We start from the raw sequence: 19678 nt of genomic DNA, 5'->3' as shown, positions 1-19678 counted from the left end.
ACTCTTCAAAAGGCCTATTTGAAAAGGCTGTTCATATTACCTGTTTTGGGCTACTTAAAAAAACCCGCACATTAGATTCACAGGACCACAGGAGCATAGGTCAGTGTAGAGTCGAGAGAGGTGGATGCTGGCGATGGGAATGACCTGAATACTCAGGAATGAATCCTAAGTATCCATATCTGTTTTCTGAGGTAATTGTTCACCACACTTGAAATGAATTTATGTGATTATTTCAATTTCAGCTGAAAGTCTTAACATTACCTTCTAATATTCTTAACACTTTACCTAATCTTATTTGGTATTTTTGTATGTGTTCTGATATTTGCATAGTACAGCATTAAGTTCATGGTTTAAGCATGTTGGCTTTCTGGCACTGTGTAGGCAAGCTTTTCTCTGAATTTCTTAATTCTCTGCCTTGATTCCTTTTTTGTCGTACCAGTTTTAAATCTTCTTCTGATATTCAGACTCACAAAACTAGCGTGTTTTTGGTTATTCTTTTTGGTAAGATAATAACAACAACTTAATAGGATGTGGTCAAGGAATGATTAGAATTTGCAGATCACAGTTATGAATACAAAGAAATTATAAAACCTGTGCAAAAAAGGACGAGAGTTTTTAATTAACACAACCGTGTTCTTGTGATCTGTGTTGTATCACTTAGCTGCTGTGTTGTCTTATTTACTTCAGTAAAAGCTAGTTCTGGAGTAGTGAGCTTGACTGAAAATAAAGTGTAGCCTCTTCTTTTTATAGTTGCATTTTAGAAATATTTAGAAGTGTTGTGGAAGGGAAGTACCTGTGAAAGACTTGTTTTAAAGTTTCAAGTATCATTAGCTAGCCACGAGTTTCCATGGTTCACTTAAAATTTGTCCTTAAAACTGTTTTATCCTTTCCCAACTGCCACTGCAGCGCATGGACATGGACCGTCGCAGGGAGGATGCCAGAAACCCCAAGCGTAAGCCCCGCTTGATGGAGGAGGATGAATTACCATCCTGGATTATTAAGGATGATGCTGAAGTTGAAAGGCTTACGTGTGAAGAAGAAGAAGAGAAAATATTTGGAAGAGGATCCCGTCAGCGCAGGGATGTGGACTACAGTGATGCTCTCACAGAGAAGCAATGGCTGCGGGTAGGTTGTCCCTTTTTTGTTTGTTTCTTGGTTGTTGGGTTTTTAACAGTTGAAAATTATTCATTTGTGGTGTTGTTTTTTTTTAAAGAGTGCACAGTTGCACCAGGGAGAGCACAATATGGTAGTTAAGGCCAAGTATCCCAATCCAGCTTTTGCTGCTGTGTTGAAGGCATAAATAAGTTTTAAGCTGCATTGCTGAAACTTCAATCAGTGTTATTATATGCTGAATCAGGACTGTGATAACCTTCTACTGCAACTATTCTCTTGCTGTGGACCCTGACATATTTCTTATGTCTTTGGACACTTTCTTAAGTGTCAGCTTTAGGATACATGAAGAATTCTTTTATGATGGAGAAGACCAGTTATCAGTGTATATTACAGCTTTCTGTGCTGCAGAAGCTTATTTTATTATTTTTTAAAATACCTGAATTTAACCCTTTTAAGAATTTGGAAACTTTCAAGTAAGTCTTCTTACTCTCATGCTGCTTCATTTCCAAGTCCTGAGCATTTCTTTGCTCTACTGAGATCAAAACAGTTAATAAACAGTACAAGAACTTAAGACCTGAAAGTAAAGATTCTAAACTTAATTTACAGCAAATCTATGATTTTGTTGTACTTGAGGATTCTTGATATTCTTCTGTGAAGTACACATCTAATGAACTGTAATGCATGTCCCCTTTTCAGAATGGTAGTAACAGGGGTAGTAAGGAGGTGAGGATTGGTTGTTGGTAAGTCTTTTCAAAACCAGGAAATTTGATAATTTTAAGATTTCCAAAACATATAGATAAAGTATTGTATGTACAAAACTAGTCTACATGGTTTGACAGAGCACGTTTTTACACAGTATAATTACAAACATGAATGTACAGTGTACTTTTTGTGTATAATTCGCTAAAGACAGGTGGAAAACTTACCTGCTTACGTTACAAACATCATGTTTGTGAGAGTGCATTGTGCAATACTGTGCTAAGAGCTAGTCCAGATTCTGCTGCTGGATGTAAAACTTAGGGAAGCACAGGTTTGGATTATATATCAACTGTAAATCTAAACTAGTATGAAACTACAGGAGTTTGATACTTGACATTGTCAAGTAGTCAGTGGAGAAGAAAGACCTGGAAACATAAACTGCTGTCTGAATTCTCAAACATTTTCCCTTTCCTATGATGGAAGTGCTTGCAGTGCTTGTCTACTCAAGGTCATTTTAAGCTGATTATTTTAAATGAAGAAATATTCTGGCTATAGCAATGTAAAAGTTAGCTTTGGCTTGTACGTTTTGTGTCTTGAGCTGGCTCTGATATTTGTGTTAAGTGCGTTACTGTCAAAAATGGCAGCCCCAAAAAAATCATCCAATTCATCTTCCTACTCAGGGTGGAATCAGACAGCCCTGTGTCATTTATAATAGATGCTCACCTGGTGTATTCTTCAAAGTCTTCATTAGCAGTGAATTTAGAAGTCCACAGGAGAATGTATTTAACTGTTTGGCTTTCTCTTATATTTTATCTGATTTTTCTTATTGGATTTTAAACCTATTATTTCTTATTCTAATCACTCTGGCTATGCAGAACAAGCTGCTACCTTTCTTTATGCCATAGAAGAGTTGTCTCCCTGTTCAGTTCATTGTTAAGGTTAACAACCACTGCTCATTCAGTCTTTTCCCATAGTTCCTGTTTCCTGGATGTCTTGATTGTTTTCAGTGATTTCCCCGAGCTGTTCTACATGTGAGTGACATCTTTCTGCAAGTTTGGTCAAAAGCTAGACATTAAAATTCCAGGCCTCATTTGAATGATGATGAGGAGTTCTTTTGTATAACTTTTACACCTCACGATCCAGTATTTCATTTTCCTAACACTAAAGGTATTGACTCGTGTTAAATCTTTGATCCAGTATAAACCCTTAATCCTTTTCTGTGAATCTACTTCCTAGCCAGTTTTTCAGAATAAGGTTTTGTATAATCAATGTTTCCCTCCTAGTAAGAGGATTTAGCAAATATCTATGTTTTCTTTACCAAAATTATTCTGATTTTTAAGCCTGTCCTCAGGTGATCTTCTGATTGGCTTGGTGTTCTTTGAAGGGTTAGTAGACATACTTTCTTTTTAAAGACATTAAAACCACTGAAAAGCACTGAACCATTTTATAAAGAGCCATTAAGGTCGATTCTGAAAACAGTTGATTAGCAGTTCTCCATTTACTCGATAGTCATTTTTTTCATTGTTCCCTTCTGAGACTTGTGTGAGGCTAGGTCAGAAACCTTGCTAGTCAAGATGGTACATATACTACCCCTTTTTCAACATGGCTTGTTACTCTGTGGGGAAAAGTTAGTTTCCCTCCTCCTCCTTATTGACTTGTTAAACATGTTCTCATATTAGCTAAATTAAAACTAAGTCAGATTGCTTTACAGTGAATTGCAGTCACTACTGTGACTCTATTGTATACATCTTTTAACTTACAGGTGAACTGGAGAGTGTGTTGAAACAAATGCAAGTGTAGGAACTACTAATATTTTTTAGACTCTTTACTCAGAGGAATTAAGTGTAACACTGCTTATGCAGGTTCAGAATACAAACTCCTCTCCATTGTGTGGCTACTGAAATCTAAGGCAAGTTTTCTGACTTTTTTCATGATCTTTTCTTCTGTGAGTGTATGTAAGAACAAGTTCTTTGTCACATCCATTGTCTTCCCACAACCATCGCTTCTGTGTATTCTTTCAGAATTTAGGTGTTTGTTTTTTCTGTAATTACTTCTTTGGAAGATTATAGAAAAAGTGATAATAATCTTGTACAAGGTTTTCAGGGGAATCTTTAACTATATAAGCATATAAAATTGTGGTAGATAGTTTATTGACTCGTGTGGCTTTGTCATTGTGACTTGTAACAGTATGGTGCATATTGTATTAAAACTGAATTAATCATTTCATGTTAACTTGGATGCAGTGAACTACTTGTATCAGTAGAACTGGAAAAAATAGAAGAACCAGTAAGTTCTGAATTAAGAATGGTACTTTAATTCATAAGACACACTTTTTCCCATGTGCTGTATCATGCCACCCTTCAAAACAGATACTTCTATTTTATTACAGTGTTAAAGAAGAGTGAGATTTATTTATCAGCAGCAACGGATGCCCCTCATTTCTTCTCTCGCTGTGGTTGGTGTTGCAGCATTATAGCTATCTTCTTATGGGGTTTTCTGGAGTAAAACTTTGCATTTCTGGCTGATAAGTTGGTTTCATAATATCAATATCTAGTCCTCAGCTGTCTCTTTTTCTTTATGTGGCTTGTGGAAGTTGACTAGATCTTTTCCAAGAAGTTTTGCCTCAATCAGCAGCCACAACTTGGACTGTGGAGATCAGCTACCTGCTCCTTTTCAGTTAGACCCTGACCCCTCTGCTGGTACACCCAACACTGAATAGTCAAGATCATAACACATCCCCCAGGATCTGTCATACACCTCACAGTCTGTATGCATGATCAAGTCAGGGTTGGAAGGGACCGCTGGAGGTCATCTAGTCCATTCAAGTATACTGACAAGTACCTGAGTTTGGAAACAGGAGACAAAATAATTACAGAAGCCAAACCTATGGACATACACATTGTTCAGTGAGATTGTGCTGCTGCCGTGATCAATCTGTAATTCAGTAACAGCCTCCCAGGGAAGCTGTGAGACATAAACGGTCTTCATCACTAGCTGTCACTGCAGCCTGCTGTTCTGTAACTGTTGGCATAACAACCATATTTCTTTATAAAAAATAAAAAAAACCCCAAACAACCAAACACAAAACAGGAAGGGAGGAGTTTGCTTGCTGATCCTACAAAGCATTTATATTCTGGGAGTATTTCATGCTCTAGCAGATTCTGTCCCTGCACCACTTCTAACAGGACTGCAAATACTTTGCTGGATCCCATGGCAGATTATTTTCTAGAGGGGTCATCTGCTAAGGACTCCATTGCTTAGGGCAAACTTCAAGAATCAGAGGATTTTTTTGAGTAGTTACAAGACTCTTAAGACAGCTGCACCTGGATTCAGCTTCTCATTTGATTTAATTGCTGGCTAGGTGACTTGAATAAAGTTTTATTCCCTATTTGTTCAGTTAATTTGAAATAGTTTTGCATGTTGGGCAGAGAAACATACTTGAGCCCGAAATGAGCAGTGGTTCCTTTACTTCAACACAGACATGCAAAAGTCAACTATTGTGGACTGCTTGTTTTGCTGATCTTAAAATTGTAAGTGAAATTCAAGCATTTAGTCTGTAATTAGTCAATCTTATTTAAATTTAAAAAAAACCAATGCTGGCTTTCATATCTGGTGAATACTGTTTGACATAATCATGACATAAGTTTTATTTGCATTTATGTTTACTAAGGTAAATATGTTGTGTAATAAAACAAACTACTTAGCAGCAAAATGTTGTGCATGTTTTCAACTGTTTTCTCATTAGCTGGAACTTTACATAAGTTTTTGATTTTACACACTCTCTAATACTTTGTTAAAAGTTAGGTCTAACATCAATAGTAGTAAAGTTGGGCCAGCTTGTTACTAGAAATTGACATAAATTACCAAAAGTTTTTCAGTTAGTTTTGTGTTTTCTGAGAGAGCTTCCCTTTCATGTATACAACTTTTAGAATCAGTACTAAGAAGATCTTTTAAGATCTGGTTTCCTAAACTGTGATGGTAAAATTTGATCTTACAGTAGTCTGTTAGATACTAAAATAACTGTGTGGAAAATCAGCATTACATTCAATAAGTGTTTTAGCTTTACTTTTAATCTGCTGATTGTAATTTTTAATTGTAGTGGAGGTTTTTTATATAGTCTATATTGGAGACTGAAGTGAAGGAGGAGGAAAGAAACCACCTTTTACGTAGTGCATAGTTTATGTACATTATAACTCTCCACCCCTGGTTTTCTCTCTTCCTTACTCCTCTATACCATTTCTACTTAGAACTGCAAAGTTTCCTGACTTGCTGTTAAACCTGTTTAGTAAGTGACTGTTTGCCCAGGGCTTCTGATCTAAACTATTCTGTCTATTATTGAATTGCAGATCCAATTGAATTTCTAAAGCTGTAGGGGAAAACAAGTCACATTTAAAAGACTTGGTCACTGGAGGCTTAAAAAGTCCACTGTCCCAGGGTGTTGTTTATTTTGTGACCTGCAATCATCAGGATGCCCAAGTACTTTTTTTGATGTGCAAGATGAGATTGTTAAGTTTCATGCATGTGGAAGCTGATTTATTGAAGTATTAGGAAATGGGACATGACTTTAAGGCTTCACAAAGCCAAACGTTTTTGTGTTCTCAGTATTACTCTACCCATCATGCACTTTTCAGGAAATTCAGTTCAGAATCTATTCCAGAAAAGGAAAAAAATGCGTACTTCTAAGTTACAGTGAAATTAAAACCAATGAAGCAGTTCAGATGAAAGGGGCTTGTCTTGACTTTTGATTTATGACAAGGAATTTAAATGCACCTACCTAATAGCTTTGGTTCTTTATTTTGGCAAGATGGGTTTGTAAGTTTATAAAGAAAAGAACCTGATTTACACTCTGGGTATCTTTCTCAGAATCTGGAGGCAGGATTGAGCGTATTAGTTTTGGAAACTATCAAAGTACTTTGAAATACCTCTTCAATATTTGAGAGATATTCTCAATAAGGCATTTTTTAGTGTTGAAGAAACAGTTCCGGTGTGAGAAAGACCTCAAGTCAGGAAAGCTGAACAGCTGTTCAGAGTACCTATCAGTAAAATATTTTGCCATGTTTTCATGGGATTCTTTTTTTTAGTCTGTGATTTTGTCCATATAGGTTACATGTAAAGTACCATAACAAATATTAACACAATTTCAATTGGAATTGTACCTATATTGTCCCCTAGAAAATATTAGAATAGTGCTTATAAACACCTTTCTGTATTTAAAAAAAAATAAAATCTTAAGTATTGTTGTTAACATGAGGCTTAAATAAACTGCATTTTCTTTGAAATAGCTATAATTTTCTGACATACCAAGTTTATATAGCCTAGCAATCATGAGTTAAAACTCTGGGTTTCATGCTTAGTTATATTATTACTGTTTCAAGTGCAAAATTTTGCATGAAAAAATTAGGCCCTGTGGTTAAGATGCCCGAAATACTCTTCACATGGAAGTTCAAAACTCAAATCAACTTCCAAAACTGAAACCCAAATAACTATTAAATACTTTACAAAATCCACAAAAAAGGTCTGCATTAAAATTTAAAACATTACTGTTGCTAGGGTCATGTGGCAACAGAAAAAGAAGCAGCAAACATTTTAACACTTGGGTCCACTGCATTGCTCTGTTCTCTGACATGCCTTGACAGTAATGATGGTAGGTCACATGCAGTAGATGGCCTTTTGTCACTTATCTAACTTGTGACTAGAGGCAATAAATTTTCCTGTGTTGATTTGCATTTCTGATATGTGTAAATTACCCATACCTTTCCAAGTATACATTGTGGCCAAAGTATTTACTCACTCTGCAAAAAGGGAAGTATTTAATATTTTGCCTTGTTATCAGGGGCAAGGTGAGGGGCAGCAGGCATGGCAGGCAAAAGTAATCATTTTGATGGATCAGTGTATGTATGCAGAGCTCTGCTTCTGCAACTTGTATAAAACCCCACAACTTAAATGAAAGCAATTTGTCTCTTTTTGTATGTAAACATGTGTGGAAGTACTAACTTGAGAAATATGGAAGAACAGAAAAGTTTCAGACTGAACTTGTCAAAAATTGCTCAGCCTATCCTTAGGCATATCGTGAGTGGAAGGCCTTAAGCAGTTGGCTTCCTGGATCATCTTACCTTGCTTAATGAGTACATCAGTGTATTTCCTTACTCTAACAGTGGAATTTTAACTTTAAAAAAGGACATCCCACAAAAGCTTTCCAGTAATCATAACCTTATAATTTCATCCTGTACTCTGAAATTGTTGAGAATGTTACAAATTAGTTTGATGGATATCCATTATGTATTCTTTTCAGTTGCATCTCACAATGTAATAAAATATTTTTAGCTGGATTTCAAACTCAGAACCATAGGACTTTGTTGCTGCTTACAGCCTTGCTTTAGTTATTTAATAAGTGCCCTTATACTATATTATATGTTATTCTGTTGAGAAATTTAAGCCTAATGGCCTTTCCAGGAATCTTCTTTGTATTCTTCAGTTGGTCTTTACTTAGCTAATAGTTTTTTCTTGTCAGACTGATTTGCATTGCAATGTATCCCAGAAGACCCAAAAAGCCCGCTAGACAGATAGTGTTCACATTAGATTTTTACTTTTTTGCTGCGATATGCATATTAAGGGTCAAGCTGTATTGTAAGTCCTGCCAGTCTGATTAACTGCAGCTTTAGAAGCATCCTGAAAACATGGAACTCACTGCATCACTGCTAGAAGTTAGCCTCACAAAACAGTGTTTTGCTATAAAATACATAAAAGATACATAAAACTTAAGTATTCTCAGCAAGCTGTCCAAAGTTTGACTAGGTTTCATTTCATGCTATCTTCCTCCATATTCTGCAAAGTTACTGAAAAACTCTATTGGATTGTCTTAAAGGGCTAGCTCCCACTGTTTATTCTTCAAACACCATCTATCTCAATGAGTAAATTTTTTTCCTCTGTTGGCATTGAAAGTGAATAGTCAAGTCTGATCTCTTGCCATGCGTTTTCTTATATTATACTCTCTTAGCATTGCATGGTTCCTATTCCTAACTACCTCAGAGTACCTGCATTAATAGTGATAGATCTCTATAACCAATTTCCCATGCTATTAAAAAAATCCTTAAGCTGTTTGCTGTGAATACATAGATACAAGAGATCCTGTGAACATCCCCTTGAAAAATAATGAAACTATAATGGTTTCTGAAAGCTGAGGGTTTTTTCATTTTGTTTGTTTTATGCAATATATTTTATCTGGTTTGTATTGAATTTATTTTTTCCATTTTGCTCCCATTTAGCTATCTTCCACATTTTAAACTTGGAATGAAAAAATGCCTCTTTAAGAATGTGTGGATATACTTGAATGTAAGGGAGAAGGAGGACATATGGAAGAAAGTACTTAATTGTGTGACTACTGGCAGAAGCTGTGTTTACTTTGACATGAATAAAAGTGACAGTTTAAGCTTTGTACTATAAGCTCTCATGCTATAGTATTAAGAACAGTAGTGTTTCAGGGCATGTGCAAAATTTATGCTCACCTGTTAAAAATGGAAGCCTTTTGTTAGTCTGTTGATCACAAAAAAAGAAAACACTTTTAATATTTTCTGAGCAATTAGAAGGCATCACTGGATATCTGTTCACTCGAGAGCCAAATTCACTTACTCTAAGGCTAACGATTTGGCTCAAAATGAGTGATTTCACACTGGAAATCTGCTGATCATACCTTTGTTTTACAGCCCTCAGTTCTGTTGTTTCCACAGTAGAAGAGGCAGCTTGTTCTTCATAGGAAACTTTCTACTATGATATGGTATCCAGCTGTTGGGTGTGTTGCAGAACAAGAGTTGTTCCTGTCCACTTACCTTTGTCCAGTGCTTACTCAAATTTATGTTTATCATAGAAAAGATATTTGTCACTGCAAATGTTAGCAAGGTTCACTGAAAATAAATGTGATCTTGGAAAGAGCCAAAAATGCCATTTCTTTCTGAAGGACTGATCTTGTAAGGGTATAAACCCTTGTTGTGGTTTAACCCCAGCCAGGAACCAAGCACCACACTGCCAGTTGCTCACTCCCCCTTACTCAGAGGGATGGAGAGGAGAATTGGAAAAGTAATGTAAAAGTCAAGGGTTGAGATAACAACAATTTAATAATTTAAACAGAATAAAGAGGTAAGAACAACAATAATACTAACAATAATAGTAATAACAAAATGGAAAGGTGAGGAAAAAGGTAAAGCAAAAGCTGCACATGCAAGCAAAGCAAAAGAAGGAATTCACTCACCACTTCCCATGGGCAGGCAGGTGTTCGGTCATCCCCAGGGCAGCCGGGCTCCATCACACATAATGGTTACCTGGGAAGACAAACGCCATAATGCCAGAGGTCCCCCCCTTCCTTCTTCTTCCCCCAGCTTATATACTCAGCATGAAGCCATATGGTATAGAATACCTCTTTGGCTAGCTTGGGTCACCTGTCCTGGCTGTGTCCCCTCCCAGTTTCCCGTGCCCCTCCAGCCCTCTGGCTGGCAGGTCCCAAGGAACTGAAAAGTCCTTGATTTGGTATAAACGTCACCCAGCAACAACTGAAAAGGTCAGTGTGCTGTCAGCATAGTTCTCACATCAGAGCCAAAACACAGCACTGTACTAACTACTAAGAAGAAAATTAACTCTATCACAGTGGAAACAGGACAACCCTGTATTTATACCAGGTATCTTTCTGATTTGATTAGTAGGGTCTCAGAAGAAAAGAGAGGCAATGCTCTTTGAATGAAGAGTGGCTAAGCCCTGGAAAGTTTTTTAAAATAAATTAAAAAATAAACCATTAATTCCCATTCCAAAGGAATGCCAAGGAAAATAGAATATCTTCTGTTGTAGGACACGAAAGTGTTATGTTGTTGACTAAATTCCATGCTTGTTATTTTAAAGGAATTTAGGAAAAAATGAGAAAAGTAATCTCCCCCACCTCCACCTGGCACATGTCAGAAAAGGGTAATTTTCTCATGCAATTAATTATCCTTGCCCCCTCTTGTAGGGAAGCTAATGTACTTGATCAGGAAAAAAGGGTGACTGGAGTACTGATAATGTCACAATACTGTTGTCAGTATACTGTCATCTACACAGCTGAAATAGGCTTTCCTGGATCATAACTCCAGATAAGTCAGGGAGAAAATGCTGATGAAAATAAAAAAGGAAGAAACCCTTCCCCTTCCACTCTTCCTCACTCAAAAAAGGCACTAAATGATCAAGAATCCTGTCAGTGCAACAAACATATGCATCTCCATCATACTGATCATGATAAAGAGGAAAAAATGAGGCATCTCTGTCATGATAGATTTTACTTCAAGATGGATTGCTTGTGAATCTGAAGCCAGGAAACATGTATCTTCCTTCCGTCAGCTGTTTTTCTGTGCTGGTGAGAATTGCATGTCATAGATCATTCACAAATGGAAAGACTGCAGCAGGTACCAAGGAAGACTTGTTGGCAGTCAGAGCCCTCTTTCTTAAACCTTAGGAAATATGAAGGACCTTTCTGTGATTAGTGTGAAATGAAATGCTTCCTTATTTGAGTTCCTGCTAGAGGTTTTCTTGGATTTCCTGATCATCTATTTTACTTCAATAAGGCTTTGGTACCTGCAGTCATCAAAATAACCCAGACTTTTGCTGTCCGTATCAAGCTTGTAAGAGGTTCCTATAATTCTTGATCTTTGTTTTTTGATCTGAAGCAGTTTTTGCAAGGAACACTTAAAGAAATCAGATTTCTTCTGTGTCTAGCAGAGGTGTAGCAACTCATGGCTTAATAGTGTTCTTTATAAATTTTGTAGATAAAAGCTAATGTACAAAAGTAAATTGCGATTTTTATCCATCTCAATTAAATGAAGTGAGTATTATATCCCTGTATGCACATTAAAGAATTTATCATTTTCTCCAATTTTAAAAGCAAGTATGTATAGAAAAATTGTATCATATTAACTTTAAAAAAAAACACGTCATGGCTTAATCATAGTTCCCTGTTTTGTTGTCATTTAGTTATTTGAAGTTAGAATTTCAAACTAAAATTAATTCAACTAAGTCAGTCTTGAAAGATAACTTTGGTCACCTGAAGTTTATTGCTTTACATATGTGAGTTTGTAAAGATTATTATTTTCCTCCCCCATAAATTTGACTGCAGTATTTTCATAAGCAATAGCCTTGCAGTGTCTTTCTAAAGTTAGTTAATCTTACTTATTCTGTAAATCTTACTTCTAATTATACTTCCAAAGATGCCTGTGACTATTTCCTATGCCAGTGTGTCAACAATGTTTATTCTTCAAGTCATCAATATGCTGTAAAGTTCTGAGCCATCCAAACTACAGGGGTTACCATCTAATTCAGAACTGCTATTATAATATCACTTTCAGAATATTTTTTTTTATCATCTGGCAACTTTCACGTGCTACATTTCACAAGTCCGTTATATATTGTCCTCCAGTCTTCAATGACAGCGTTTTTTCACTGTGTTTAGAAACAGGCTATTACTCCCAAGTGACAACAAGTTGTTCAGCAGGTGATCTAGCTCTCTGAAAAGAAGGGGAGAAGATTTGGGGCAAAAAACCCAAAACAACAGAAAAAACCCCATCACAACAAAACAGTTCAGTGATAAAGAGCAAGAGATTGATAGCAATAGTTTCAGATATAGAATTTGTTTGGATTTCCCTTCCCCCCGCCCCTTTCTGCTGCTCCTAAATTAGGCTGGCTTGGTGAAGAGGGTGTTCAAACTAAATCTTCTTAATAAGATATAAAGTACAGCTGTATGTCAGAGGGGAGGGGTAAATCACGCTTTACTTTTGAAATCTGCAGGAGACAGTAAGAGATAGTTCTGTATGTCTTTTAATAAAGGTGTGGCTAAGTAGCTGTAAACCATGGAGCAGTGATGATATCTGGTGGTTCCACATTCTAGTTTCTTAATATAGTAAGTATGTACTTTCTCAATGCTCTGATTAGTTACGCAAAGCATCTTTATAGTCAGCATGACACACTTGTTCCATTTTATCACCCAGTTCCTTCCACCTAATGCAGCACTCTCCTTGTGCTCTGTGAGCAGGCTGTGGGTCCTGGTGTCATTGGTAGTCATTGTGTTCTTGAGTTTTTCTGTCGCCAAAGTTCATGAAAAGGTCTTAGGTGCAAAATCAGAGTGGTTCCGTTTAAAATAATTGTTTACTTTTTAGGAGAAGGAAGAATGATACTGATTATTGGTTTGTATTTTTTTACTGGATTGAACAGAAGAAAATTTATATCCTTGCCAACATAGTTCGCTATAACTTGGAGCAAGTTTATCAGTGCTGGCTTTGCATGATGCTTCAGTTAGTGATTGCCACATTAAAGATTAAACTTAAGCATTAAGATATTTTACATTAAAACTAAATATTAGGATAGTTTATCTGAAATATTTTTCTCAGTGCAGATTAAAATTTTGATAAAATATTGTAAATATAAGGTATTTTTTTAATGTTATACTCTGTTGCTTTAGTTGAGGCCATTTCTCTTTAAATTTAAGTAATTTCTTACAAGGTTCTAACAGGTCTTTTTGGCCTCAGTCTAAATAAAAATGTAAGGAAAAACTATTTTTAATTTGTATTGTTGTTTTCTTAATGTCTAATTAAAAATAAGCACCTTGAGTTTCTGTGCAAATAATTAAGCAAGTAAGAGATAATTAGTTACAATGTAATGGAACTTGCTTTAAAGAACCAACAAATAAATCCAGTCTGTGGAAATTAGAAACAGTCCCAAACACCAACAGCGTCACTGTTGAGAAACTAAGGAGGAGAACTGGATTTTGAACAGATCTTTTTGAGAAAATGAAGTTCAGGTTGGAAAGTTGAAGTCCTCATCAACTGTCAGATATAATCTGAGAACAAAAATGTAAAATCAAGAGGGGCAGGATTTCAAATAGAGCAAGACAGAAGGAGGAAAGGAAGTCGAATTTCCCTTGGACTTCAGTAGAGGACTTGAAGGGTTGTGCCTCAGAGCAAGATTGGTAGGGTGAGGTAGACCAGGTGTTGGTGCTTTCCATGTTTGTTATTAGCCTCCTGTAGGGTTCTTTTACTTCTTTCTTGTCTTCCAAATTGGCAAATGGGAACATTTTGCAAAGCAGTCAACTGTTGTTTGTTACTGTGTTACTGATGTGTTTTTTTGGTTTAAAGTGCTTAACAGCCCTTTAAGCTTAGTTGCCTCGTGGCCGGTAGGCAGTACAATTCTCAGGGAAGTTATTTGTTGTTCCTGGAAAAGCTCATTCTTTTGGAAATTGCATGATTGAGTTTTTGTTCAGGGAGTAGGGAAGATGACTTTTTTTTCTCTTCATCTCTGTTTTATATGCTTTCTATGGAAACATGGAGTTTAATTAGCATGTTAGCAAATCTGTTCACATGGTGATGTTAGTCAGAAGCTGTCTTCTAACTCAAGTTCAAGTTGGAGAGACACAGGGCACTGATGCCTGAAGGGAAGGGGGCACACTATCTTAATGTTCCTTTTGTTAAGATAAAATCAGAGAGGAACAAAGGAAGAGTTCTTGCGTTATGTGTCCATTTTCGATGTAATCTGAACCTATTTTCAGCATTATTTCAGTAAGTAGACTTACTGTGCATGGCTGCCTACCACTTTTGTTTTGAGTGTACGGTTTCTTTGACTGTAAGTAGTAGCAATAGCTTTCACTATGCCTTAACTTTCTTCTAACAATACTATAGTTATCTCCAATCAAAGGAAAAATAACTGCCTTACAACGTTGTGTCATCTAAATACTAGGGCAGACCTTAGACACCAAAACTGGTTTTATGCTGAGCACCTCCATTGATTCACTGCATGACTACACTTGAGTTACATGATTCCTGTAAAATCTATTTAAAATGAATATAAGACTAACATGATTGTTGACTTGCAGAAGACAGTTGGGAGATGAAAGTCAGAGCTCTTAGTGCTTATTTGGGTCCATAATTCTTAATTGAAATGGTGTTCAATTGTGATGCTCTGTTATGATGTCAAGAAGTAGTTAAGGATACATACATCATATCCTGCTCTTGAAATGGAAAAAGAAGTTTCCATGTCATCTTTACTTTGTTTCTGTGGTGCTTGTGTAGCTATATCCATGTTCACTAAGAATGCTTCTACCTCAAAACAGCTATTTTCCATTTTGAATTATAATACATTTTTGAAATGTAATTATAAGCAGCAATAGGAAGAACAGCTGTCTGGGATGCCTTCTGAAAAATCCACTTTTAGCTTTTTTGGGGGAGGAGTGGGATGCTTCTTTTTGGAGAAAGGCAGTTTGGTTTATTTAATCCATGGTCAGTATGTTCTTTCTTAAAATTCTGGTGCCCTGAGAAGGCTGTGTACTCTTAGCTCTTTAGCAAGGAAATTGTTGTGTACATGGACCAGGATACAGCAGTATGATTCAGAAAAGCAGGATGATTTTGTCAGTACTGTGCTTAACATTGGGTCCTCACACTTCCACTGGTATCTCTGCTTTCCATGAAGTACCCAGCCCTTTGCAAAACTGACATCAAATTTTCACAGCTTTCGTTCAAAAAAATGAAGTCTTCAAACTTTATTGTACTCTTTTGTGCAGTTTCCTTAAGGGAAGAAAAGTGTTAAATTTTTATTTTTGTACTATTTTCCTTCACACCCTTGCTGTTCACCTCACTAATCTAGAGGCGTTTGAGCATGGGAGATGTGTGTGTGCTATCTTGTACTCTCACATAGCCCATCATCTGTCAGGAACTGGAGATTTGTGTCTGGGATTTGTATCATTATCGTACTGGTAAAGGTTTGGAAGGGCATTCTTTTCAGTATGGCACTTCAGCCCTAGAATAGTAAAGCTTTTTAAACAAAGAGCTCAGAAAAAATTAGTTTAATAAATATTTTGTTGCTCATATACACATGCATGGATCATATGTGTGGATGTACATACAGAGCATTAATATCTCTGATAATTGTGTGATACAGTTTTAAGCCATCTTTAGAGGTGGCATAGTTCATATAGGTTTAGTTTTAAATATTACTGTTTATATACAAAATAAAAAATTTCCATTTGAGAACTAATGTTAGCAGTCACAATAACAACATTTTTGGACTGCTGGTGTTGTCACACTGATTTTCAAGTGGTGTCACTGAAGTCTTAGATTAAGGAAAACTGTCCGAGTTTACATTAATGTGTATAAATTTTTGAAAGCGGAGTATAGTAATCAATTGATACTAGCTAAGCAGAGAGTTTAATATTTGTTTGCTATAGTATGCTAGGAATTAATGTGCTATCTGCTTGTCACTGATTTTTAGAGTGCAAGAGGCTATGTTATTTTACTTGGGTTTTTATTTTTTGTCTTTACTACAATGCTATATGTAATATATATATAAAAACCCCTTTTTACTTACCTTTTCTCTTTGTGCTGATATCCTTTTCCAAAACTTTGCCTACTCCAAGCACAAATTTTATGCAGAATTCTAAAATTAGATGTTAGTAAACTGTGATGACAACACCACTGTTATTTTTTTGGTGGTAGAAAATTTGTCAAGCAAGCAAAAATATAAATAAATTTTAGTTAAGTGAATAGCAGTTTTCTGAAGGACAACAAAATGTTACCAAAGTTAACAAGATGATAACTTGGTTTGGTTCTTTAATTTCTTGTGAATCAGAATAGGTATTTTTTTTTGCCAGTTTCAATAGCCAAAACCAGATCTATTCACTGCAGAGCAATAGGAATACATTTTCTGTAATAAATGCATCTTTAAAATGCATGCAACCTATTGCAGTTTTAAAATCATACATTAAATTGTCTAATTGTGATATTATAATTAAAATGCTAACAATAAGCAGTAACTGCCCAGCTAAAAATCTCATTTGGATGCCTAGAATAATAAGGGGAGAAATATGATAAGTAGTTGTCAATATTAAAGCAGTCTGAAGGAGGAAGGCTTCAGGCCTTGTAGTAGGTAGAATGAAACAGCAGATTTGAGTATCCACAATCCTTTCAGTATTAAATTTTCAGTAAAATAAAATTACTTGTATATGAAAACATAGCCTTTCCCCAGCTCTCTTTTTTTTCCTGATCAGCTGATGAAGAGACTAGCAGCTCGCTGCTTTGCTGGCTTGTTAATTTTATCCCCACTAACTGTGATTTCCGATAGCCGGCCTGCTGATAGTGGTAAGGTAAATATCCTTTTTCATTGCCGTCTTGAAGATTCAGTAGAACGACATCACAGGCATGTGTAGGTGTGTAACACATCAGAAGTCGGTGTTCTCCGTATTTCAATGTACAACTGAGTGCTTAAGGAGAGCAATGACATTAACTGTTGACAGCCTTGCATGCTGTATTTATTATTAGCTTTTCTAGCTTCCAAGATATGCAGAGAAATTTCCTTTTCTTCGTTAGCTGCAGTGGTTTATAGTGGGTGTCCTGCTTTAGCCAAATGAATATTAATGAATTTGTGTGCAGATTATTATTTTCCTTCTCTTTTCTTCCTAACTCATCAGATCTCAAGCCTCCTTCATAGTGGTTATCTGAACGCTGTGGAAGCATGATGTAAATTGTCTTTTGATTATTAAGGCCTAGTTTCAGGCTGTCCCTCAGGATTCTGCGTTTGTGTTTGTTCTGTGGATTTGCACATCGGAGTGTGCATAGGAAACAGATTTTGAAATCCCACTGGTGTTTTTAACATGTCAGGTTGTTTTGTTGTGCATCAGGTTTTGTTCACAAAACGTTTTTCAAGAGACATTGTACACAATTGAGAAAAATTATGTCTGGGCTATGATCACTCTTTTTATATTGATGGTTATGCTCACATGATCATAAATATTAGCCATGTTTGGTGCTGTGGAGAAATGAAGGTAATTGCCTTATGATTAGAGCTCTTTCAGCTACGAGAAAGGATTGATTAGCATTTGCATGTACTTAAGGCAATATTGAGAGGCAAAAGGGACAAATATCAACATCAGTTATGTTCTGAGAAATCATTAATCAGAAAGCATAATCTTAAGATATTTTGTTGCTTTTTAAAAATTATTTTTAATTTCAGTTCTCTTATGACCCAGTATTTTTGTTTCTTTTCTTTTGTTGGCTTTCCCAAATCAAGAAAAGTTCAGCATCTTGCTTTATCACATGGATCTGATAGTCACTATGTGAACAGGTTTCCTTTATTCCTAGTTTGGTTTTTTGTAGAGTTTTTTGTTTTTTTTTTTTTTTTTATCCCTCTGCATGGTGCTGCTGGGTCTGGTTAAAAGCATACCTCCAGGTAACTGAAACTAGTGTTCATTGTTTGTGACTGTGTGTGCGGTTTGGTGTTTTGGTGTTGGTTTTTTTGTTTGTTTGTTTGGGGACGTTTGGTTGGTGTTTTCCATTTGTGTTTGGTTGTTGGGGTTTTTTTTCATCCCATATTATGAGTACTTTTCACAGCAAGACACTGTAGTGTCAGTGCTTCTGCCTATGGGTTACTATTCTAGAAGACAATGATACATTTTAGAGGTGGTTTTAACACTTAGGTGATTTGGAAGTTGCTTAAACTATTTGGAAGAGAAGTTGAGACATTACTGCATAAAGTATCTGTGTGTTCTTTTGTGCACAAAGAACTGTGTGGGATCTGGCTTCGGGAGCTAAGCATAGTTTGGACTGTCCTGTTTGAAAACATGTGATAATCAGAGTCTGTTTTGCATGGAACTACATAAACCAGAACTGCCGCTGATGTGAACCAATCTATGTTTGTTGTACACTTAACTGACACAGTACCAGAGGCCGTTATTGTGCGTGAAACTGTGAGCGAGAAAGGTGTGGAATTCAAGGTTCAGCTAAACATTCATTTATTTAGATGATAGTGGGATTCTTAGAACAAGTTAATATTTAGTGTCTCTCTGATTGCCAGTAACTCAGTTTCTTGTTTTACTTATAAATGAGCTGAACATTTTGAGTTGAGTTTTCTGCATCCTGTGGGGCTGTTTTTTTGTTTTTACATAGTTTGTTATTTCCCTTTGCAGTATCTCTTTTGTTTAAAACATACTTTTTTTAATCCCTGGTTGTCAGGCAATTGAAGACGGCAATTTGGAAGAAATGGAAGAGGAAGTTCGGCTTAAAAAACGGAAGAGACGCAGAAATGTGGATAAAGATTCTGGGAAGGAGGACGGAGAGAAAGGAAAGAAAAGAAGAGGCAGACCTCCTGCAGAGAAGTTGTCACCCAACCCACCCAAACTGACCAAACAAATGAATGCTATCATTGATACTGTGGTAAACTACAAGGATAGGTGAGTTGGAGACAGTCTCTCTGTGTTGCATGTGCTCTCTCCCTCTTCTGTTGATACACCTCTCTGCATTTCTCAACAGGTTTATTTTTTGGGTTTGGTTTTTAGAAGGATTTGCTAACAAAGCATTTCTGAAAAGTAATTCCATGTAGGGCCTGATCCTTTAAGTCTGACTCTTTGTGGAGGGTTTTTTAAAGTTCATCTGATAGGAAGTTACTGAAATACAAAAGTAGGCTTGGAGCTCCTGCTTAGAAATGAAATAATTCTGCTCAGGTGTACTTAAGAACATTTACCTTGAGTGGGATTTTCCTTCAGTTCAGTGGTACAGCATGTTTGAAGCTTAATCTTTTCAAATACATAGCTCCAGATTTATCAATGCGAGTTAACATTAATGGTGAGAACCCATGACCTGAAAGACTGCCCCAAAAATGTAGGGCTCATACCATGTGCCTCTGAGCTGCCACAGGGAAAACTGTAGAAATACTGAGCATAGTATGTTGTCTGCAGCTGAAATTGAAGCCTGTTTATCAAGAAATCCCTATTTTCAATGTAAGAAAATGCTCAATGCCTTAGGAAAAAATATTGCTGCTAATCTGAAATATCATTTGAAGTTTTAAGTTTTGCAGGTTTTTGAACTGAAAATCATCAATG

The 19678-nt window shown here is 36.3% G+C and overlaps 1 protein-coding gene across 5 annotated transcripts in view; it reads left to right on the top strand.

Moving 5' to 3' along the window:
• Positions 1-19678, top strand: part of SMARCA2 (SWI/SNF related, matrix associated, actin dependent regulator of chromatin, subfamily a, member 2) — a 120085-nt gene that overhangs the window by 84809 nt on the left and 15598 nt on the right. For all 5 annotated transcript variants that reach the window (XM_056323761.1, XM_056323766.1, XM_056323763.1 and 2 more), the window contains 2 exons: positions 907-1125; positions 18813-19030. In XM_056323761.1, the coding sequence (XP_056179736.1) occupies positions 907-1125; positions 18813-19030 (437 nt within the window). The remainder of the gene's footprint in view (positions 1-906; positions 1126-18812; positions 19031-19678) is intronic.

The sequence above is a fragment of the Falco biarmicus genome, chromosome Z (genome assembly GCF_023638135.1).
Source record: "Falco biarmicus isolate bFalBia1 chromosome Z, bFalBia1.pri, whole genome shotgun sequence".
Classification (NCBI taxonomy): Eukaryota; Metazoa; Chordata; class Aves; order Falconiformes; family Falconidae; genus Falco; species Falco biarmicus.
Note: the sequence above shows the minus strand (reverse complement) of the source record. Positions and strands in the feature narration are given on the sequence as shown.